Below are 23,497 nucleotides of genomic sequence, written 5' to 3'. Positions count from 1 at the left end.
GGGCGTAAAAGACACTGTCGGGAGCTGGCGCCGCCTGAGTGTGTCCAGAGGTTAGCCGCTGGCCCTGGTGCGACTCCCCGGCCCGACAGCTGTGTGTAGCCACGCAAGACGCTGTCCTCAGTGGTGGCAAAGACACAGGAGAAGATCGGGGTGAAGGTGCCGCAGGCCGGCTGCTTCCTCCAAACCGGCTCAGAAATAAACCTCACTGCTGCACGTGCCCCTCTCCTGCAGTCTGCGCACACTCACCCTGCTGCACGTGCCCCTCTCCTGCAGTCTGCGCACACTCACCCTGCTGCACGTGCCCCTCTCCTGCAGTCTGTGCACACTCACCCTGCTGCACGTGCCCCTCTCCTGCAGTCTGTGCACACTCACCCTGCTGCACGTGCCCTCTCCTGCAGTCTGTGCACACTCACCCTGCTGCACGTGCCCCTCTCCTGCAGTCTCTGCACACTCACCCTGCTGCACGTGCCCCTCTCCTGCAGTCTGCGCACACTCACCCTGCTGCACGTGCCCCTCTCCTGCAGTCTGCGCACACTCACCCTGCTGCACGTGCCCCGCTCCTGCAGTCTGCGCACACTCACCCTGCTGCACGTGCCCCTCTCCTGCAGTCTGCGCACACTCACCCTGCTGCACGTGCCCCTCTCCTGCAGTCTGCGCACACTCACCCTGCTGCACGTGCCCCTCTCCTGCAGTCTCTGCACACTCACCCTGCTGCACCTGCCCCTCTCCTGCAGTCTGCGCACACTCACCCTGCTGCACCTGCCCCTCTCCTGCAGTCTGCGCACACTCACCCTGCTGCACGTGCCCCTCTCCTGCAGTCTGTGCACACTCACCCTGCTGCACGTGCCCCTCTCCTGCAGTCTGTGCACACTCACCCTGCTGCACGTGCCCCTCTCCTGCAGTCTGCGCACACCCACCCTGCTGCACGTGCCCCTCTCCTGCAGTCTGTGCACACTCACCCTGCTGCACGTGCCCCTCTCCTGCAGTCTGTGCACACTCACCCTGCTGCACCTGCCCCTCCCCTGCAGTCTGTGCACTCACCCTGCTGCACGTGCCCCTCTCCTGCAGTCTGTGCACACTCACCCTGCTGCACGTGCCCCTCTCCTGCAGTCTGTGCACACTCACCCTGCTGCACCTGCCCCTCCCCTGCAGTCTGTGCACTCACCCTGCTGCACGTGCCCCTCTCCTGCAGTCTGTGCACACTCACCCTGCTGCACGTGCCCCTCTCCTGCAGTCTGCGCACACTCACCCTGCTGCACCTGCCCCTCTCCTGCAGTCTGTGCACACTCACCCTGCTGCACGTGCCCCTCTCCTGCAGTCTGTGCACACTCACCCTGCTGCACGTGCCCCTCTCCTGCAGTCTGTGCACTCACCCTGCTGCACGTGCCCCTCCCCTGCAGTCTGTGCACTCACCCTGCTGCACGTGCCCCTCCCCTGCAGTCTGTGCACACTCACCCTGCTGCACCTGCCCCTCCCCTGCAGTCTGTGCACTCACCCTGCTGCACGTGCCCCTCTCCTGCAGTCTGTGCACTCACCCTGCTGCACGTGCCCCTCCCCTGCAGTCTGTGCACTCACCCTGCTGCACGTGCCCCTCCCCTGCAGTCTGTGCACACTCACCCTGCTGCACGTGCCCCTCCCCTGCAGTCTGTGCACACTCACCCTGCGGCACGTGCCCCTCTCCTGCAGTCTGTGCACACTCACCCTGCGGCACGTGCCCCTCCCCTGCAGTCTGTGCACACTCACCCTGCTGCACGTGCCCCTCCCCTGCAGTCTGTGCACACTCACCCTGCTGCACGTGCCCCTCTCCTGCAGTCTGTGCACACTCACCCTGCGGCACGTGCCCCTCTCCTGCAGTCTGTGCACACTCACCCTGCTGCACGTGCCCCTCTCCTGCAGTCTGTGCACTCACCCTGCTGCACGTGCCCCTCCCCTGCAGTCTGTGCACTCACCCTGCTGCACGTGCCCCTCCCCTGCAGTCTGTGCACTCACCCTGCTGCACGTGCCCCTCCCCTGCAGTCTGTGCACACTCACCCTGCTGCACGTGCCCCTCTCCTGCAGTCTGTGCACACTCACCCTGCTGCACGTGCCCCTCTCCTGCAGTCTGTGCACACTCACTGCTGCACGTGCCCCTCTCCTGCAGTCTGTGCACACTCACCCTGCTGCACGTGCCCCTCTCCTGCAGTCTGTGCACACTCACCCTGCTGCACGTGCCCCTCCCCTGCAGTCTGTGCACACTCACCTGCTGCACGTGCCCCTCTCCTGCAGTCTGCGCACACTCACCCTGCTGCACGTGCCCCTCCCCTGCAGTCTGTGCACACTCACCTGCTGCACGTGCCCCTCTCCTGCAGTCTGCGCACACTCACCCTGCTGCACGTGCCCCTCTCCTGCAGTCTGTGCACACTCACCCTGCTGCACGTGCCCCTCTCCTGCAGTCTGCGCACACTCACCCTGCTGCACGTGCCCCTCTCCTGCAGTCTGCGCACACTCACCCTGCTGCACGTGCCCCTCTCCTGCAGTCTGCGCACACTCACCCTATTCTTTCCGGGAAGAACAAAACGGTGGGTCTGTGCCGAACTCCTCAGACCTCAACAAACCCAGACAAATAGGAGTCAAATGCTAAAACAACTCCGACAGGAGAGTGCGAGGAGAAATATGGGAGCGTGTTAAAATACATTTCTAGATGAGGAAAATCAAATAGGGTACAAAAACAGATTTTGCCCAGCCAGTGTTGCTCAGTGGTTGAGCATCGACCTATGAACCAGGAGGTCACGATTCAATTCCCGGTCAGGGCACAGGCCCGGGTTGCAGGCTCGATCCCCAGTGTGGGGCGTGCAGGAGGCAGCCGATCCATGACTCTCTCATCATTGATGTTTCTCTCTCTCTCTCTCTCTTCTCTCTGAAATTAATAAAATATATATATACATCTTTAAAAACCAGAAGATTTTTTTAAGAGATTGCTGAGTTTAAAGTAATTATCTTCCCACTTGATTCGTTGTTGAAGGGCTGGCTGTGGACGGGGATACTTGTTGCAACTCTGTTTACGATGGCCAAGACTGGAAACAACCGAAGGCGCAGAGTAAAGAGCCCGCCTGCTCCCACGTGGAGCCAGAGCCGTGCCTGCCCTCGCGCTCGCCTGCTTCCTCACTAGGCGCTGAGGGCGGGCGGCGGGCTCCCAGCTGATTCCACCTCTGCTTCCCGGACACCCGCACGAGCTCCCTCCGTGCACGCCAGGCTGTGGGGTGGTCGGTGACCGACCCGGGCCCCCCACCCACATCAGACTGGAAGTGTCTAAAGTCAGGGATCGAGTGTGGCTTACACTTGGTCCCCAGCACTTAGCATGGCGCCGGGCGCAGAATGGACAGACAGCTCTTCACTGAACGCATGGATAAATCCGTCAATCAGAGAACCTACCAGCTCCATGTAACCTCAAGCAGCATACACCCCCGAGTCTGGTTCCTGATTTGTAAGAAAAGAGAGGAGCAATGACGACCTCACAGAAACTGCGTGGAGAATTTGGCCACCGAGTCTTGCTCCCCAAAAGTGTAGGTGCGCCATTCTCCCTGAAGTAGGGCAGTGGGGTGCCACCACACAAGCCACCCCGTGGTCACTGCCTCCTCAGCGGGCATGCCCTCATGCCCAGGAGCGCCGCCCACACACACAGCTCGGAACCCGGGCTCGCGGGTGCAAGCCGCCCGGGGGCTATTTGGGGACATGCACTGAAAACATCCTCTCCAAAATGCAGGTAACCCCTAAGAGGTATTCACAGGATGGATGGCAATGAAAAGGAGTGCGGACCAGTCCCTGTTGCCTCTGAGAAGCTCTGAGGAGAAGTGTTACAGCCGCAGAAGGCGGGGGAGGCCCAGCGGCGGGCTTTCAAAGCAGAGTAAAGACCGCTGAGCCCCATTCGTCTCCAGTACCTGGTCTCTATGGAAACAACTGGAAACAGCCCTCAGAAGCACCATCAGAGAGCATGCTGGCTCTGCGGTCCCCCCTCGCCTGTCCTCCCACCTGGAGGGGCAGCCTTCCCGGCGCAGGACTGCGGCAGGAGTGTCTAGGGGGCTCCCCCATGGCGTGGGGCCGTCCTGCACCCCACAGCCCCGTCTGCCTTGCCCTCCGGAGGCACTTACAGTCCCAGGCCCCTCCAGCCTCTCTGCTTGCCCCTCTCCACACGATTCCAGCGCCTGCCCCCCAGGCCCACGCCACCTCTGGGAGGGCGGGCGCGGTGGGTCGGGGCACATCTCCCACCCCAGGAGGACCTGGTGCCTCAGCATCCCCGGTCGACGGAGGAGAAACAGGCTCAGAAAGCTGGACCTGCCCAGACGTCACCGCTGCCGATGCAGCAGAGCCAGGACTGAGCCCGCGGCCGCTGCGCACCCACGCTGTACCCTCCGCGCCCCGAGAGGCCTGGTTCCTGTTCGTCCCCGACACGCCGCAGGATCAGCCGGGAAAGCCTCTCACTCCAACAAGACACTTCGCTCACCGAGGGCTATGGCTGCGCTTACGGCCCAGACGGCCGACGGCCAGGGCACCAGACCCAGCATCTGGCACACGGTCCCGGCGCAGCCCCAGGGGCGGAGCGCGAGGGGGTCCACGTGCTCACCAGATACACGCTCTTCCCTGTGGACCCCGCGGAAAGCTGCTGAGCTCCTCCGGGAGGGGAGGAGGGAAGGAGGGGACACACCTGTTCCCCCACCTCCCCGAGGAGGATGGGGACTCCGCACGCAGCACCTGGAACCGAGGGGCACCGAGCACACCCCACACGGGGGGTTTGATCACAGGTCTGGCTGCGAGGACACTCAGGTGAGACACAGACACCAGCCTGGCGGCATGGTGAGTCCCCCCCCCACCCCCCAGGTTCCCACGGTGACCTCAGCCGAGGGCGGCCCCGCAGCAGGCGGGCGTACTCACCCCACTGCAGGGGGGCCAGCTGCAGGTGCTCCAGGGCCAGCTGGTTCAGGACGCCCTCCACGCTGGCCTCGCCCGTGCGCTTCAGCGAGGGGTGAGCCTCGGTCAAGGAAAACGCGGCTCCCGCTGGGCCCCGGGACCGGGGGAGGCGGGGGAGGGCAAGAAGTTTCTGGACAGACTCCCAGACAGGAAACCACCTGCAGACATGCAGAGATGTGCCCTCCTCCAACCACCCGAGACCCGCTGAGCGTGTGGGACACAGGCCTCTCGCCTCTGACCGCGGACGCGGCGAAGGAAGCCACAGCCGAGTGAGGAAGCCCAGTGCGGTCACTGTGACCCCCAGCTGTCCTCGCTGGGGAAGCAGAAATGGGGTGTCTTCCTCAATAAACACCCGCCAGGTGTGTGCTTCCCCGCTGGCTTCCTGTGTGGCTCTGCCTCGTGCTGTAAGGACACGGGTCCGACAGGTGGGCTCTCTGGTGCGGGCTCAGCAGGGAGCTCATCGGCAGGCAGACTCGGACGGGGCTGAGGCTGGGAACCGGGCGGGGTGGGGCCCTGAGGAAATGAAGCCCCTAATGGCTCTGCTCTCCCTCCTCTTAGTGCCACGTGGCAGCTGAGCAGGGGGGTGGGGGCTCCTGGCCCAGCTCTGATCCTGGCACCACCACTGGGTCTGCTTCACCATCTGTAAAACGGGCTGAAGAGCAGCACGCCTTCACAGGCTCCCGGGGAGTGCGTGTAACCCCACTCTCTCGTTCTCCCCGCCCCTCAGGAGCACGGCCATCATTCCTGCGGCCTCAGATGCCGCAGCACTCTCTCAGTGTTTCTCCCGAAGGCAATTCTCTCCCTAAGAACTTTCCACATGAAATGCCCCCCCCCATTACACACGGGCTGTGTGGAGCTGATGTTACTCCGGGTGTGCACTTGGCCCTGCGCTGACTCACCTCGGAGCCCGGGACGCTCTCGGGGTGGCCGGGACGCAGCCTAAGACTGGCCTGTGGGGGACACGTGTCACCGGCCAGCTCCCCCTGTGGCTGTGTCCCTCCCCTTCTCAGGCCACCTCTCAGCGAGGACACCCGTCTCAGTCGGGGGCCACCGTGGCGGAGGCCCGCAGGGGGACGAGCACCTGTGGGGACACGGCGCCCTCGGCTCCGCTGTCCCTGAAAGCCACAGCCTCCGCTCCTGCCAGGAGCCAGCCGCGGGAAGCCTGTCGGGCGCCGGGGTCTGGCGTCTGTGACCTCAGAGATGACCGTGCGGCCCCGCCCTGGCCTAAGGCGGGACAGGGCAGGACCGGGGGCTCCGCGCAGCTCTTTCCACCACTGCCAGGGGGGCCCACAAAGCCCCCTCCGCCTCCACGCAGCCCACAGCCAGTGGCTGACTGACAGGGGAGGGGGTTCGGTTCCCAGCGGCCTGTGGGGACTCGGGAGAAACAGCCACGCTGTCCTCAGGGAGCCTCCCCGGGGAGAGGCCATGCTGGCCCCGCCCTGCACACCCCCCCCCCAGAAAACAGTGGCCCTGTCCTGTACCGCTGGGGGCCCCACGTCACCTGTCCATGCCCCTGTTTGACACTAAGGCTCTGCAGCGTGGCACCTCACCCCCACTATAGAAATCGCACCGGGCTTTCGAGGCGGGTGCGCGCGGGGCCTGCAGACGGCTGAGGAGCTTGGCAATGACTCGCTGGAGGAGCGAGTCAGTGTGGGAGCCACTGCGAGCTGCCAATGGCTCCGGGGCTTTGGGAACCGGCCCGGAGCATCCTTCTGTATTAATTTGCTGTCGGGAGTGAGCCACGGAATCCTACAGCTGGGCTAATAAAGCGAATTACCTGCATCCACACCCCCTTCCGGCCCCAGGAGCCACCCAAGCAGTGCTGTGTCTGGGCCTGAACACTGAACGTGAAGCCGGCCGGCCCTCAGCCACGCCGCCCCTTCCTGCCGCCGCTGCGGCCGAGGCACAGTCCCAGCGCCGAAGGCGGAGGTGGCGGCCGCTCCTCCTCCTTAAATACACAGACCCTGGCACTTGGGGCCAGAGATCAATAAGTGATGATGATGGCGATGATCCTACCATTATTCCTACCAGCAGGACGTCTCTGCAGGCTCCCCGCGCCAGGCTGTGCGTGCAGGACGCGTCTCACACAGATCTGCTCCACGTGATACCGTTTTCAAATTAGACTTGAGAGCATGGAGGGTGGAAGGCAGGGACTGCCATCTCCATTTCAGAGTTTTTAATCCAGGCCCTCGCCGAGACCGAAGAAGCTGGCACCACAAAGAAGTGGGGGATCAGGGCAGGCTGACCCTGCAGACACAGGAAACCTGGGCGCCAGGAAAGGTGGGGACCCACACACACAGGGCCCACAGGCGCTGGGCGGCCCTCCCTCCTGCTCCCAGGACAGCCCTCGGGAACTCTCCGTGGTGCTGAAGGGCCTGCCTCCCCTTAAGCCCTTTCTGGTCGGGCACCTGGGACGCAGAATTAAGATTCCAACTAAGTCGCAGGTCCTTGTCTCCCCGACCTGCTCCTGTCCCTGCGGAGGGCAGGGAAGGTGACCCCGGGGCAGGGGGACTGTGCCATCACTGTCGTGTGACCCAGGCTTTGCAAGCCTCGGAGCCACACTCGTGTTAACGATTGGCAGCCCTGTGCTACTGAGCCAGAGCGAGGTCCCAGCTCAGGCAGTCTGACTGACAGGAACCACAGGCCCTCCAGCCTTGCCACTCGCTGCCGCAAAGGCACGGCTCCGTTGCCTGGAGTCACTACAGGTCGCTCACACCTCCTGCCTGGCGCAAACCCTCGGAGGGGGTGAGCCACGACACCCAGCGCCCAGCGCTGCTTCCCGCCTTGGTGCCTGCGCTGGGCCCCCCGCCTGGAGCCTCTTCAGCCTGGTGCCCACCTTCTCTGGAGCTCACCTCCACCTTCTCTGGGACGCCCTCTCTGATGCACCCCCAGCCCTCCCTCCTCCCTACACTCCTGCCCAGGTGTGCGTGCGCCCCCACGTGCCTCCCCTGCAGGGCCCACATCCACACGGGGTGTTTACCGACACCCCCTCCGTATGCTGTGGGGGCGTAAGGATGAAAAGGCCCAAGATGAGATCCCTCCTGCTTCTGAGGAGCCCAGTCTACTTGACAGATCTTATCTGCGGGTCATCCATCGCTATAATTACACTTAATTATTCATCAGTGTTGGTGCAGGGCCTATTGTTCACAAATGTTTGCACGCGCACGTCTCAGTTCACCTACGTGTCTTGGGAATCGTGAATGCTCCCTCCGAATCTTTGAAACTCAGAGCGAGATGCGGGGAAACGCAGCAGGTTCAAGCACCTCCCCTCCCGCTGTCTGCTCGGCCGCTAGCAGGGAAATAGCGGGGGATGTGCTGTGATCAAAGGGCCATGTGAAGCCACTGGGCAGCGTCTGAGATCCCGCCCGCTTGTGTGACTGACGTTCCCCAGGACCCCGGCGGGTACTTCAGAGAAAATGATGGTTCCATCAGCCCTTCCGCTGGGGCCTGTGCCGCCCGGCGGGGACCGGACTCTCCCGAGCCCGCCAGCCCGAGTCTGCAGCCTCGCCTCACCGGGGGAGGCAGCGCCCTGCCCCCAGCGCCCGGCTAAGACACGTGGCTGTGAGCCCAGCGGAAAACCCTTCATGGGTGCTCCCAGGTGAGCGTCCTGGAGGGGGTGCCGGGCTGGGGGCCGCTCCTCGACATCCCCCAGGACAGCGGGCCGTCTGCGCCCACGCGCCAGCTCTGCAGCAACCACAGGTGCAGGGGCTGCGCCCGGCCCCCTTCCGTCGACACAAAAAGGAGCTACACTACCGGAAGGGCGCTTAGTGAGTAGTGAGCCTCTTCCCCCGACTGTTTCCGTCCGCACCGGGAACTCTGGGACTCCGATGCGGGCGTTCTCATCACCGCAGGGCCGCCGGCGGCTCGACTCAGCGCCCTGGTGTCAGAGACCAGGGGACGCGAGTGCCAGGCAGGGTGCTGAGCTGCTGGGGGAGTTGCAGGCTGCATCGCCGAGGGGCTTGTGGGCTGAGGACCTGGAGGTGAGCCTGGGGCCAGGTGAGACGGAGGGAGCGCTAGGGCAGGGGGTGTACCTGGTAAAGGGGTGCCAGCAGAACCTGTCGCTAACCCGAGTATCCACACGGGCAAGAAATCCAGGACCCAAGGCCAGCGCGCGCCAGCCCAAGACCTTTCCTCGCCCCGAATCGGTGCTTCCTTCGGGGGCCCTGCAGGTGCTGAGAGGTGGCCCTCTCCCCCAGCATGGCATTTCTGAGCTACCTGTGGCTAAAATGCAGCAGCTGCCCGGCCAGCGTGGGTCAGTGGTTGAGTGTCATCCCATGCACCTAGAGGTTGCTGGTTCAATTCCCGGTCAGGGCACATGCCCACGTTGCAGGCTCAATCCCCAGTGTGGGGCGTGTAGGAGGCAGCCGATCATCTATCTCTCTCTCCCTTCCTCTCTGAAATCAATAAAAATGTATTTTTAAAAAATGCAATGGCTAACCCCTCATGGGTCCCCTCCATGGTCAGAAGCCCGAGCAGGGCCATCGAGAGCCTCGCCGTGAAAGGATATAATCCGCCACCGGATGCCCAGCTTGCTGTTGATCTCCAGGCCGCGCGCCTCCTGCCTCTGCTCCTCCAGCTGCCGTGGACTCGCGAACTGTCCCTTCTCCCCGGGGGACTCTGGGAAACTCTCAAAGTTGAACTTGTCCACCTGAATCGCCATTCTGAGAGAAGGGGACACAGCAGAGAATTCGTCAGGGGGCCAGGTCCTCGCTGGCGTGGGAGAAGCGGCACCTGCCAGCGTGAAACAGCATAGGGGCCATTATCGCAATTCACGACGGTGCATTCCCAGGAGACGAGATAACGTTAGACTCCCGGGCTAGCTCCAGCTCCAGAGCTGGTTCCACACACCGTGTAGGACTGAAACCTCGTCACAGACGCCCACCTCGTGGAAGGCTCGGGCCCCAGAAATGTTACATCTGGAAGAGGGCGGGACAGACAGGGCCCGCTGTGGAGAACCTCGGGGACGGGCACTTATGCAACCTGGGGACCCCAAAGGCCCCTGGGATCTGCAACGCATCATCAGAGCCCTGTCTCTCCTCATCCTCACGCTCCATCCTCGGCCAGACAGACTGGCTCACACAACCACGCCTCACTGGCCCCCTGCGCCTGCCTGCCCACAGCCACCCCGAGCCCGCCCGCCCACAGCCAGCCCTGCGCCCACCTGCCCACAGCCAGCCCTGCGCCCACCTGCCCACAGCCAGCCGCCCGCCTGCCCCGTCTTAAGCCACTTCTACCCTACAGGTTCCCACTCTAGTACCACATTCTCTACAAGACCCCCCCATTCTGTTGGCTGATCACCCATTTGTAGGATTCTGTGCAGGTTAAGGACGGTGGTGGATACAAAGTGGCTGGCACGTGCCCAGTACACGAAGAACACGCGGAATGGTGGCTGCCGTGGTGACTACTGGCCCCACGTGCAGAGGAAGAGACGCAGGTGCCGAGGAGGTAAGGAGACGCCGGAAGAGCGCAGCCCTGGCCTGCAGCTCCGACCGCCCGGCATCCCGCGCGCCCAGCCCCTCCCAGGCCATCCCTGCCGCTAATGATCCATTCATCTCTGATGAGTCAGAGTGAAGTAGAATTAATACCACGACTGACTGCCAATTTCCATGTTTCGTTTTATGGCCAAATGTGTCAGTGACAGTCGAGAGCTGGCACGAAAGAAAGGTGCTGGGACGTTCAAAGAGTCTATTAAAAAGCGCTGGTCTCAAAGCCATCGTGTGATTCAGCCTCTGACAGCGGAAGGCCTCGCCCGGGACGGCTAACGATGGCATTAAATACAAACCAGGCGTCGGACTTAGAGGGACCCTCCCCGCAGAAGTAAATGACCTTTCCTTGGAGCTGATGGATAGTGCAGAGGCGCGACCAGCAGGAGTCCGTGTGGCGTGACCTGCGGGAGCCCGTGTGGCGTGACCTGCAGGAGCCCGTGTGGCGTGACCTGCGGGAGCCCGTGTGGCGTGACCTGCGGGAGCCCGTGTGGCGTGGCCTGCGGGAGCCCGTGTGGCGTGACCTGCGGGAGCCCGTGTGGCGTGTCACGCGGGAGTCTGTGTGGCCTCTTGCCGCTGAGGCAGCCTCTGCTGACCCCTCAGGTGTGGAGCCAGCTGCAGGGACCCAGGAGGAGACCCCGGATGGTGCAGAGAAGGCGCCTGTGCATGCACTCTCATTTTATACTTAGGGGGACCTGTGTCACCACCCCATCGCAGAGGGTGAGCTGAGGGAAAGTAACGTACAGCAGTCACAGGGGACAGAGAGCCAGGCTCTGAGGCAGCCCTCTGCTCACGGCCCTGCATGGACGCTGGCTGGCCCCTCCCCACGGCTCCACCCTCCCCAGACGCTAACTCCATGCACCCCTCAGACCCAGCCAGGCAGGGCCTTGTCCAGGAGCCTCGATGCGCCCCACCCCACCTGCCTTCCTGGGGAGACGGGGCGGAGAGGTGGACTGTCAGGTGGTGGTCAGAGCTGTGACACAGGTGCTCAAGGTGCTATGGGGTGTAGAAAGGGACAGCCAGTGCTTCCGGGCAAACTCAAGGGCAGCTGGGAAGCCGGCTGGCTGAGTTGAGGGGGCATGGCAGGCGGCGGGGGCGGGGGGGGAGGCGCGGGGACCATCCCGACGGGCTTGTCACTGCCGGGAGCAGGACATGGTGGAGTGGGACTGCGACCATCGACCCTGGGTGTCACTCAGACGGGACGGAGGTCACCGGGAAGGGCTGATGGGACCAGTTTTCAGTGCCAGGGCCCCATCCAAACCAGAATCGCCAGCAGGAAGACAAGTGTCCGAGGCGTGGCTTCTCCAGGGATTTATACGTCGGAAATCGCCTGAGTATCGTCTGTGTGCAAAGTAACATTCACACAACCTTCAGCAAACAGCTCTGTCAACAAAACTCCAGGACTATTTATAGAACTCGGGGTGAGAAGCAAAGGAGCCTTTAGGAAATAAACATCAGAGCCATTTCCAGAGGCCAGCCTTCTTTCCAGAGGCGTGCGCACCGGGAGGCAGGAAAGCGCCTCAGTGACAGCCCCTCGCGCTCTGCGGCCTCTCGCTGGGCACTGCGCTCTGGGCACTGCGCTCCCTGCCCTGCGTCCGGCCGGGGCCGCAGCGGGAGAAGCCGGGCCCCCGCGCCCAGCGTATGGAGCGTCTCCCACTTCACCCCGGTGAAACCGCATGCGGGCAGGCGGGTCCTGGTTTACAGATGGGGGATCGAGGCTCCAAAGGAACGCCCAGTGTCATGAGGGGTGTAGACAGGGAGGCAGAGGCCTGGGAGCCAAGATCCCATGAGCAGAATCAGCGGGACGCCGGGCGAGGAGGGAGGGGAGCAGCAGGAAGTGTACGAGCCGGGCCTGAACTAGGCCAGCGCTGACCACGCGCCTGCACTGCCCGCCACCCGGTGCTGGAGGAGCTGCAAGGCAGCAGGCTGCGAGCAGGAGGGCCAGGAGGAGGCCGGAATGGGGACACGGTGGGGCCCCGAGGCCTGGACGGGGCACAGCTGGCAGCCAGGGGCGTCTAGACAGGGAGTGGCCCCACTGGCAGCTGGAGGGAGGGTGTGGAAGGGCGGCGCTGGCCGAGGTGCTGAATTCAAGGAGCCTGGCAGGGCCTGGCGAGCAGAGCCCAGAAAGATCCTGGAGACCTGAACCCGAGTGGGAGGGGTGCGGAGAAGTGAGGGCTCCTCACACCCCCGGCCTTGGCCTTCCCTCCGAGGTACCCACGTCAGTCCTCGTTATTTCGAAGACCAGCTATTCCTGTGCAGCTCTTGGCATGACTGCACCGCCAGGGAGCCAGCAGGACACACCAGCCTGCGCTCACACCACCAGGGAGGGGCCAGAGCGGCTTCCCTGCACCCTGACCGCGCGCCAGGGCACCAGCCTCTGGGATCCGGACCTGCCAGGGTCTCCCCCGCTCCCACCGCCGGCATCACCCCCACGTCGTGCTCATTGGGACGGGAACACTCAGAACTCGGTGTCTAGCCCAGGTCTCAGCCCCACCTTCCCGGCTAAGCTCCCCTCCCACCCCCTGTGCTCCCAGTGTCTCTGACGAAGCTCATCAAAAGCCCAGCATCGCAGGCATGCGTCTCCCCAGCGGGCAGAGAGGTCTCTGGCGAGCAGAGACAGAGCCGATCTGTCCTCACCTGCCCAGCAGCTGGCACATGGCCTGGCACACAGTAGGTGCTATAGAAACACTGGCTGAGCTAAGAGGCACCGGAAGGCTTGCATGTGGCTGGAGCCTTCTCCTCCCCGAGGGAGCCGCTCAGTGCAGAGCTGACTGGCTAAGGAGGGAAGTGCCCCATTTTGTTAACAAAATGCCTCAATCATACTAAATCAGTTGCCATTAGTAAAAAAGGACTATTACATCTAATTACACATTTCATCGATTCTGAATTAAACCTCCTAGTCCCTAAATTAAATGAGAAAAGCAAACAAGAACAGGAAACGCTCACACTTCCCTTGCAAACTCTCGGAGGGGGTGTGCCAAGCTCGGGGAGGGGACCCACAGGTCTGTTTGCCCCCCTCATGTCCGAGCTCGGGGCTGTGGAGACACGGACACCTGGACGTGCACCCACGTGTGTCCCCCGGGGTCAGGCAGCTGGCCCCTGGAGCACTTTGCAGCTGAGAGTGCAGTCAGGAGACTTAAGATACCGCAGGCCACGCGCTGAGCACCGAGCACGCACGCCAACAGCGGCGTCCTGGCCTGGGGGTGCTCACCTGTGAGACGGGACGGTAGGTGAGGGGCTCTCCCGCCCGGCAGTCGTGGGAGAGTAGGTCCCGCTGTCTGTCTAACCCTCTGTTACCCACAGGCGACACAAAGGTCGCACCTAGCAGGTAGAGGACACAGTGGGTGCTGAACAAGTGTGGGTCACCTGGACGTCACAGATGCGTTTTAACTTGCATCTACCTCCCTCCGACTCCTGCAAGGGACAGGCCGTGGGGCCGGGGCAGGGCCGGGCAGCCTGGGGTTGGCATGTAGCGTCAACAGTGTGAGAACAGCTAAGTGCATGCTGGGTGGCGCTCTCTCAGGCAGCCTCCCCTGGCGGGCTGGGCGGCTGGCTCGGCTCACACTGACAACAAGGGAGGGAGCGGCGAGATCAAAGCTCGGCGTGAGCTCTGGTTTGCATTCTGGAGCTCGAACAGCAGCGCTCGCGGCCTTCAAGGAGATAGACAAGTGCTATTTATACCCAACTGGCTCCAGCCACGGCTAAAAGGGCAGCAGCGTCACAGTGACGAGATGAGCATTCAAAGACAGCCTCAATGCCCCCCGTCCTGCCATACAGCGAGAGGCACCCACGACGGGCCCCGTGGGGAGGGAGCTCGGACAGGAACGCTCCCGGGAGAGGCTCGGAGAGGAAGGAGGCGGAAGGAGGCCACGCGGGCCAGCAGGAGGAGGATGACACAGAGGCACCTCAGTGCTCACCGTGCGGCACACACGTGATAACCTGTGGACTCGCCACAGCCCGCTAGTTCCCCTGGCACAGAGGTGGAAACTGAGGCAGGGCAGGCCGATGCCCTCGGGCGCCAGAGCCTGCTGGCTTGCCGGCTCCGCTGTCGGGCGCAGGCAGCCAGGCCTGCTCTCGCCCTCCCACCTCCCGGCTGCCCAGGGGGTCCAGGCAGGAGCCTGCAGACAGTGCCAACCCCACCTCGACAATCACAAACGTGGGGAGCTCGGCCGTCCGCTCGGAACAGGAGGACATGTGTGGTAGATGCCGGCCTCAGCCTGAAGGCCCGCCCTCAAGGACCATGTCCCCATGCTCACAGCCCCTCAGGAGCAGGTGTGACCCCGTTTCACAGAGGAGCCTGAGGACTGGGGGTCAGTGATGGGCCAATGCAGGCGACAGCGGTCCTCACACTCGAGGTTTCGCTGAGGGATCCCGTGGTGCGTCCAGGGAGAAGGCGAACACTCCCGGGCCCGGCACGCTCCTCGGGCACGTGGCTACCACAGCGCACACGGACGCCCAGCATCGGGGACGGGCCAGGAGGGAGGGTCAGCACAGACTAAGCCACCCCGAGCCCCCAGAGCTGCCCTCTCCCCCATCTGTCTGCACGGGCCATGGGCTCGGGGCTGTCCCGCTGCAGAGCCGGCCCCCTGCAGGCCAGGCTCAGGCAGTCTGCTCTGTCCGCCGGCGGAGAGGGTCACATGTCCGGGCCGGGGAGGGAGGGGAACGCAAAGGCGGCGAGTGAGACACTCGGGCGCTTCCCCCGGTAACGCGCTGTGATGTATGGCTCTATCGTGATGACGATGGCCTGCCGGAGAGACTGAGAGACCAGGAGGAAGAGCACACGTCCGTGTGAGGACACCGGCTCTCGGGGGATTGATGCCTCGATGCTCTCCCTTACTCGCGGGCAATCTGTCGCGCGTGGGAGCACAGGGGGCAGCGACATGACACAAAATGGGAGGCAAGGCGGCAGGACCAGGCGCTGGCGGCACCTCAGTGGAGACCGCGTCCTGGCTGAGGCTGTGGAGCCCAAGCGCCCACAGCAGCAACGTGTGCGGGCAGGGCGCTCACGGCAGCCAGTGCGGGGCCCTGGGTGCACTCCCCGTCCTGCCCTCACCGAGAGACCGACAAACACACACAGTAAAGACAGAAGCGAACAAAACATGCTGGTACCCCCAGCAGGTACGAGCGAGCAGGCGGCGAGCAGCCTCGGATGCACCTTCCACTCGAGCATGCGCCACCTCGCCACGCGGGCCAGGCTGGGCCGTAGCACAAGCCTCCACCTGTTTGCAGTTCTGAAACCACAGAGGTGCAGTCAACTCTAGTTGACGATATGCTTGTCACGTGTTTTCAGGGGCAAGTGTGCTGATGTCTGCAATTTACTTTAAAGTCCATGAACAAGATATCATGGTTTAGTAGGTGGATAAAAAGATGGAGATATATAAGCAGATACATAAAAACTAGAGGCCCAGTACATGAAATTGGTGCACGGGTAGGGTCCCTAGGCCTGGCCAGCGATTAGGGCCGATCTGCAGGGTGCCCAGCAGGGCAATGGGGGGGGGGGAACCCCCACTGGCACCTGCCTTGGCTGGCTTGGTGCCGCCCACTCACCAGCCCACTCCCCCTCCCCCCCCTCCGCCCCCCCCGCCCCGCCAGTCAGGGCCTGCAGGATGGGGGCAGCTCCTGCGTTGAGCGTCTGCCCCCTGGTGGTCAGTGCACATCATAGCGACCAAGCATTCCACAATTCAGTTGATTTGCATATTAGGCTTTTATAATATAGGATACAGGGTATACCCCAAAAACATATACACACACTATGAATTAATTATAAAGGCAGTGTTTACTAAAACATTTCATTTCCATTTAACAGCTATCAGCTATTAAAGTGTGTACACATTCTTTTTGCGACACCATATATATGTGTGTATATGTGTGTGTGTGTGTGTACACAGATACGTGATAAAGCTAGTATAGCAAAATAGTAGTGACAAATCGTGGTGGGGGGGTTACCAGTACTCACTGGGAAATTCTTTTAACTTTGCTGCATGTTTGAAATTTTTCATAATAAAAAAATGAAAAGAAATCAATCATTGTCTTAAGTGGACGTCCCAGAACACCCGAGACGCGGATGGGCCGTGTGAGTGTGCGGGAAGCGGCTGTGCGGTGTCTCCCGCGTCTCTGTCTCAGGAACCCACTGCAGCCCTTTTAAGAAAAATCTCAAGACTGGCTCCAAGGTCGGTCTTTCTAAGTCGGCAGCAAAGGGCTCTGAAGGCCGGAGAGGCTCAGAGAAATGATCAAAGCCCAGAGCATTAATACGATTAAGCACCATTTCCACGGCAACGCAACGGAGAAACGGCACCTTGTAGCTCCTCGGGCAGAGCAAGAGCGCACACCATCACCACGTCCCGCGCCATCACTGTGTCCCGCGCCATCACTGTGTCCCGCGCCATCACCGTGTCCCGGCCATCACCGCGTCCCGGCCATCACCGTGTCCTGCGCCATCACCGTGTCCCACACCATCACCGCGTCCCGCACCATCACCGCGACCCGCGCCATCACCGTGTCCCGCGCCATCACCGTGTCCTGCGCCATCACCGCGCCCCGCGCCATTGGGCGGAGACACTCCTGCCTCCCGAACGCCCCGCTGCAGTGATGCGTTCTCAGCGCCCAAACTGCATAAGACACATCTCCTCCTCTGACCTCCTTCCTCGGAGAAGGAGGCGGAAACGGACCGCCTCGCAGGCCTGCACTGGGACAACACACGGCTTTCTCTCGCCTCCACGGCTTAACCTGCGACCAAATTCAGTCTCAACAGGCTGGCCCCTTGCCTCCCTGTGCCAAGGCCCTGCTCCTCGGCTTCCGCACCAGCGAGGGCAGCGAGTGAGCGCTGTGTGCCAGGCACAGGCCAGGCTCTGACCCGGGTCTCGGCTCACCCTCACAGCGCCCCCTGGAGCCCCCTTTTCCTCCTTACACAGAAGGAGGGGCAGGCTCGGGGGTTAAGAGAGTCGCCAAGTCCAATAGTTACATTAAGTGACAACACCGTGGACGGCTGACGTAGAATAAACTGAACTGGATCCGGAGCGGGGAGACCCTCCCGGCGTCCACAGTTAGGGTCCCTGGGGCTCTCCCCGGAACGGTGAACAGGAGTGTGCCAAGAAATGAGACGAGAGGGGACACAGAAGCCAGCTGGACGCCTGGGCGCCGCTGGAGGACACACATTCCGAGGCCTGCAGAGCACTGGGAGGGGCTGGGGGGCCCCACCCTGGGAGGAAAGCACCTCTCTCTGGGCGGCTCTGTGGACCCGGAACTGGGCACGGGAGGTCACGTCTAATGAGCCCTGAAGAGCTTTGTGGGGCGTCGGGAGCTCGAGGAGCCAGAGAAGGTCGATCGGGTGAGGAAATCCGGCACCAGGCCCTGCTCAGAGCCAGCTCACTCTGGCGCCCAGAGCTGCTGCGGGGCCATGTCTGTCCTGTGACAGCCCGAACTGAAGCGTTTCCTCACGGGAGCTAAAAATAGCAGCCTTAATGCCAATTAGTCCCGACAGCCACAACCACCTCTGTCCACAGCAAGGCCCAGGGAGTTGCCATAGAAACTGGAGGGCACAAGTGGCCCTGGCTACTTCAAGGTCACAGGGGACTGGGGCGACCCCGGGGCACGGCCCTGGAGGGCACTGGGCTGTGGGCGGGCACACGGCTTCACTGAAGCCGCTAGTGAGCCGCCCCCTCAAAGGCCAGGAGGAGCTGACGGGCGCCTGCAGAGACAAGAACCGGGTCTGGCAGAGGGACAGGCTCGCACGCAGCAGTGGCTCCGACCCAGGTGGAGGCCTCTGGGCTACGGTCCCTCCGCGACAACCTGGGGAGGACAGCCCTGCCCCACGGCCCTGCCTAGCGACCATGGATGTGCTGCCTGGTGCCCGCCCCCTCTGCCTCACAGATGTGCACACGGACGTGCAGAGAGAGAGAGGAGAGCGAGGCCAGAGGCCCGCATGGGGCCACCCAGAGGGGACGCTCGTCCAGCGGACTTGCTTTCCGAGGGGACTTGGAGGAGCAGAGCCCCAGCGGACACCCTGCAGCTCGCTCTGCTCCTCCCGGTGTGAACGGCCTCCCCGTCGGGTCAGCCCGGCAAGTGAGGGCCTGAGTGTCGGGCAGCGGCCGACCACAGACTCCAGTCAGCTGGTGGCGAGGGCCTGAGCTGAAGGACACCTGAGTGGGGGCGCAATCCGGCCCCTGGCAGCCCGGGCTCCCCTCAGCCCACGTGGAGAATGAAGGAGCAGTGGGCAGGGAGCCCGTCTCAGGGACCAGAGCAGCCGGCGAGGCCATCCCAGGCCCTCGGGCCCCAGGGGCCAGAGCCAAGCCGTGGGGTTGTCCTGTCGATACCCTCACGCCTCCGCACAGCGTGTGCGCCGGGCACCGTCCAGCTGACTGACGGCCCCTCTGCCGGACGCAGTGTCCACCAGGTGCCGCCAGCGCCTGGACTCTGCCGCCCCTCCCCCGTTCTGGGCCGCCCGCCGCTCCCGGCACGCAGGCCGCCACGTCACAGGCCCAGCTCCGCCCCTGGCCCCCTCGTGAGGCCCAGGCAGCTCCACCAGGGCCTTCAGGGCGCCTCTCGGACCAGAGTCTGCGCCGCTGTGCCAGGCAGCGCGCCCCCTACTGTCTGTGTCCATCTTGTCCTGTTTCCTCCTTGGATGGCAGGCTTTCCAGGCCAGGACCGACTGCTTTTGGTTTTTAATACGTTTTTATTGATGTCAGAGAGGAAGGGAGAGAGAGCTAGAAGCGTCAATGACGAGAGAGAATCATGGATCGGCTGCCTCCTGCTCACCCCTCACTGGGGATTGAGCCCGCAGCCAGGCATGTGCCCTGACTGGTTCATAGGTCGACACTCAACCACTGAGATACACCGGCCGCAGGACTGACTTCTGAGTGAAGGCTGCTATCCCGGCCACACGGGCGCAGGGACTGGGCAAGCCCGCCACTCCGGGGTGCTGGCGGCCGGCCGCTGTGGCCGCGCGGTGTCCCTCCCGAAGGGGCCTGCCTCCCGGCCCTGTCTGCGCTGCACTGCCCGCACCGTGACAGCGGGCACGCACCACACAGTCCATGAAAACATCGTTTCCGATGGCGGCACGACAGCCGGTTACACAAACGCACCGCTGTTTGCTATCACGCCCGTCGTCGACGCTGGCTGCTCCCAGGGTTCTACGAGCAACAGCGACACACACCGTGCTCAGCATGCGCCCGCAGCGCCCACGGCGGCTGGTCAGGAGAGCGCCGGGAGGAGCGTGCTCACTGGCCCGCAGCTCCAGGCCTTGCTGTGTGCAGCGGGATGTGCTCGCTTCCTGGGAACCTAACAGCTCACGGCATCCCCCAGACACGGAGGGAGGGGCCCCATGGCCACGGCCATCCTCTGAGGGTTCCGGGACACCTGTGGACACAGGGAGCCACACCCCTAGGGAACAAGGGCAAAGTGGGGGGAATATCTGACTGTGGCCAACGCCCTGAAGGCCCAGGGGAAGGGCCCGCGGGCCCAGCTCCCTCAACACGGGCTGCCCTCACCCCGCGTCTCCACGCGCAGATGCAGACGGGGGTCAGAAGGCCGCCCTGAGGCCCCGAGCAGCAAACGATGCCTGGCGAGTTCCTATTCGTCAAACGTTTGCCAAGAACAAAGGTTCCCGAGCCCAGAAGCTTCGCCCTCCGGCCTCGGGAGCCCGCGGGCACCGACCGGCTGAGGTTCCCACGAGGTCTCTGTCAGCGACCAGGACCATGCCGCAGGCCTCGCCTCCGTTTCAGAGACATCCCCACCCACAAGGAGCAAGGCAAACAGTGCAATCACTTCACAAAGCAGAGCCCCAGAGGGCCGGGCGGGGCTGTGCCCCGGGAACCAGTGATTGGAAACAGAAGTTCCCGCCCGCCAGCCACCGATAAGCAGCCGTGAGGAGGCGAGGCGACCGACTGGGTGGAGGGCTGCGCGGCCCCCACCAAGCTCCCCACACAGCTGTCCCCGACCCCCAGGGCTGGCCGGGGATGAGCCCTGCTCCTGGGCCCTGGCCAGACCCCCTCACGCTTCCTGCACCCAATCCCAGGCCGAGGGGGGAGGTCCCCGGGGGCCTGGGTTCTGCCCCCAAAGAACAGTGTCTGTTTCCCAGGACCAAGCACACCTGGCGAGAAGATGTGCTTTCCATAAATGTTGAATAAATAAAAGGGAGCAACTACATTCTGTGAATTTCTAGTAAAAAAGAATGGGCCCTGCGACACCCACGCCCATGACCACAGCCGCCACCCAACACCTGGGAGAGACTTTCATGGCACAGCAGCTCCCTTCCGTCTCCGCCAGCTGAGACGGGGGCGCACACGGTGGTGTGAGAATTCCATCCAGGCGCCTGGGTACAGGCTCAGGTAAGAGACAAGCATCGGTAAGATGCTCCGTCCCAGGGAGAAGAGAAGCAGACACTCAGTGCCTTCTGATGAAAGGGGAGCACAGGGGATGTGGGGGCACGTGGGGATGTGTGGAACGGGGGACACAGGGATTTGGGGAGGCAGGGACATGGCGACGTGTGGAGGCGGGGACACGGGGACATGGGGACGTGGGGATGTGGGGACACGGGGATGTGGGGACACGGGGATGTGGGGAGGGGGGGAATGGGGACGTGGGGAGGGGTCCATGGGGAGGCGGGGACACAGGGACATGGGGATGTGGGGACACGGGGATGTGGGGAGGGGGGGGAATGGGGACGTGGGGAGGGGTCCATGGGGAGGCGGGGACACAGGGACACGGGGATGTGGGGACACGGGGATGTGGGGACGCAGGGACGCTGGACACTTACCGCTGGCACTCGCCCGCATGCAGGATGAGCTCCTCGTTGCCGCGGGCGCTGAGGCTCAGCTCGTGCTCCGTGGCGTTGAAGACGTCCAGGAGCAGGTGGCACTGCCGGGTGCTGCAGGGAGAGACGAGGGAGGCTCAGAATCGCCTGGCGCCGAGAGGAGAGCGGCTCTGCCTTCTCTCCCCAGAAGGCCCTCCCTGCGTGAGGGTGTCGGGACTGCGATTCATCACCGATGCCCGTGCCCCTGGGCTGAGAGAGGACTGCGACGCATTCCCAGCAGAACTGTGGACTCGGAAAAGTGGGTCTGGGGTCCTCCTCGGTCCCGGGCCACATGCTCACAGCCCTGCTGTGCTCTGCACAAACCACGAGACCGTGGGAGGTCACTGGAGTCTCCTCACTCACGCGTGTGGGGACCAGAACACTTGATGGGTAAGTAACACAGCCAGACAGCCCGAGGGGGGGCGGGCACTCGGCCAGCGTCGTTCCATGAATGCCACATCCGAGTCACAGTCCCATCAGCCCCTGCTCCCCGGGGTCCCAGGCCAAGCCCGGTGCCGGGTGCCGGGCCCTGGTCCTGGGGAAGAGCCGATGCTGATGTGCGTGGCTGCCGTGGGTTCTCACACCCCTGCTCCTGCTCAGGGCGTGGAAGACACTGGGGGCTCGCTCACCCCCACTGAAGGCTCCGCTCCTTCGTCCTCTCTCCTCCAGGGCGGCCGAGGGTCCAAGTCCTCGCAGTGAGGACAGACTGCAGGGGACGCTCCATCCCAACAGGAGACAAGCCCGAGAGGAGGAGGCGCTCGCCCTCGGCCTCCGCCCCGTTCTCCCTCCCTAGAGTGCGGGGTGCGAGGCCAGGAGGAGACACCGCGGCTGCGGGAGGGGGGCCGGAGGGCTGGGCGTGTGGTGGCCGAGCGGCAGGAGCAGCTCACGGCCCGCCCTCCAGGCTCATTAGCGGCTCACACAGAACAAAGACTGACCACACGCTTCAGGGGCGTCGGCGCCATCGGTTCAGCTCCCACTACAGGTAAACGCCGCCTACAACGACCATGGTCTCCCGCATGCCAGGCACCTCAGCGCACGTGACCGGTCGTCCATGTGCCCGCTGGTGTGCGCGGGGCCGCGAGCCCACGGCGGCAGCAGATGCGGAAGCCACTCTCCTTCTGGAGGGGCAGGGGGAGCAGTTTTCACAGGGAACAGACTCGGAGAGGAGGCCTCACCTGACGGGCTCTCCAAGCAGGCCCGCGGGGCCTCTCACCTCTCCGCCTGTCTCCTGAGTGCGGACAGGGCTTCCTGGTGGGGCAGGGACGGAGGGGAACCGCTTGAGGCCACCCCCCCGCCGCCCCCGTAACCCAGGGCTGTGCCCCGGGGCCTGTGTATGGGGAAGGACGGTGAGGCGCGGGCGACCACTGGGACTCCAGGCAGCACTCAAAGCCTCTGTTTTCACGGCGGACGAACCCAGGTTCCACCAAGCCCTGTCCTCTGCTCTTTCCAGAGAAGGGAACCCAGGTGAGCGGGCAGAACTCCTCCGTGGGTACAAGCACACACACACACACACGTGCACCCACACATACACACCCTTGCACACATGTGTACACATGCACATACGCACACGTGCATGCATGCACATATGCACATATGCACACATAAGCATAGGCACATGTCATCAAAAAGGCCAGGGCACCTGAGAGAGATCCACTTCTCAAATGCGCACTGGAGCCCGCCTGCGGGGAGGAAGGCAGAGCAGCAGCGTCAGGCTCTCGCGGCCGCGCCGTGAGACGTGTCCCACACCCGCCTTCAGAAGGGCAGGTTCGCACCGGTGGCTCCTGGGCCCTTGGGTGGGGGTGTCTCCCTGGAGGTTCAGCTCTTGGAAAATATTCATTAGCTCTGACAGCTGCCTACAACAGGCTCTTCACTCCGCTCACGGGAAAATGAGCTTTCAGGAACGATCTATTCCGCCTCTGTCATAACTTCATGAAATCTTTAATCACAGCAAAACCTTTCCTCGGAAGAGGGAGTTGGTAGAACATTTATCAGAGGAGGGAAGTGCATGGCTTTCGAGCGGGGGGGAAGGGAAGGTTCCAATGTCTGTGTCCTCGCTCCCAGGCGCACGGCAGACATGGCACGCGGCCCTCCGTGCCCTGTGCTTCAGCTCCCTGGGTGCCCGGCCCCATCCTTCCTGCTCGGACTGAGGGTGTGCGGTGTGGGAGGGAAGGACCTGGGGGCAGGGGAGGCGGGGGGCGGCCGAGGCTGGGGGGGGGGGGGAGATGGCCCAACACAGAGGGCAGAGCATGTGCAACTACCTCCATATGGTCGGCACGCACTG

The 23,497-nt window shown here is 63.4% G+C and overlaps 1 protein-coding gene across 2 annotated transcripts in view; it reads right to left on the bottom strand.

Annotated features, from left to right (window-relative positions):
* TRAPPC9 (trafficking protein particle complex subunit 9) overlaps positions 1 to 23,497 on the bottom strand; it is a 170,052-nt gene that overhangs the window by 38,345 nt on the left and 108,210 nt on the right. For both annotated transcript variants that reach the window (XM_054708471.1, XM_054708472.1), the window contains 3 exons: positions 21,181 to 21,291; positions 9,452 to 9,605; positions 4,909 to 4,999 (listed from right to left, as the gene is read on the bottom strand). In XM_054708471.1, coding sequence (XP_054564446.1) covers positions 4,909 to 4,999; positions 9,452 to 9,605; positions 21,181 to 21,291 — 356 coding nt within the window. The remainder of the gene's footprint in view (positions 1 to 4,908; positions 5,000 to 9,451; positions 9,606 to 21,180; positions 21,292 to 23,497) is intronic.

This window comes from Eptesicus fuscus, chromosome 19, assembly GCF_027574615.1.
Source record: "Eptesicus fuscus isolate TK198812 chromosome 19, DD_ASM_mEF_20220401, whole genome shotgun sequence".
In the NCBI taxonomy this organism is placed as follows: domain Eukaryota; kingdom Metazoa; phylum Chordata; class Mammalia; order Chiroptera; family Vespertilionidae; genus Eptesicus; species Eptesicus fuscus.
This window is presented reverse-complemented; position numbering and strand designations above follow the sequence as displayed.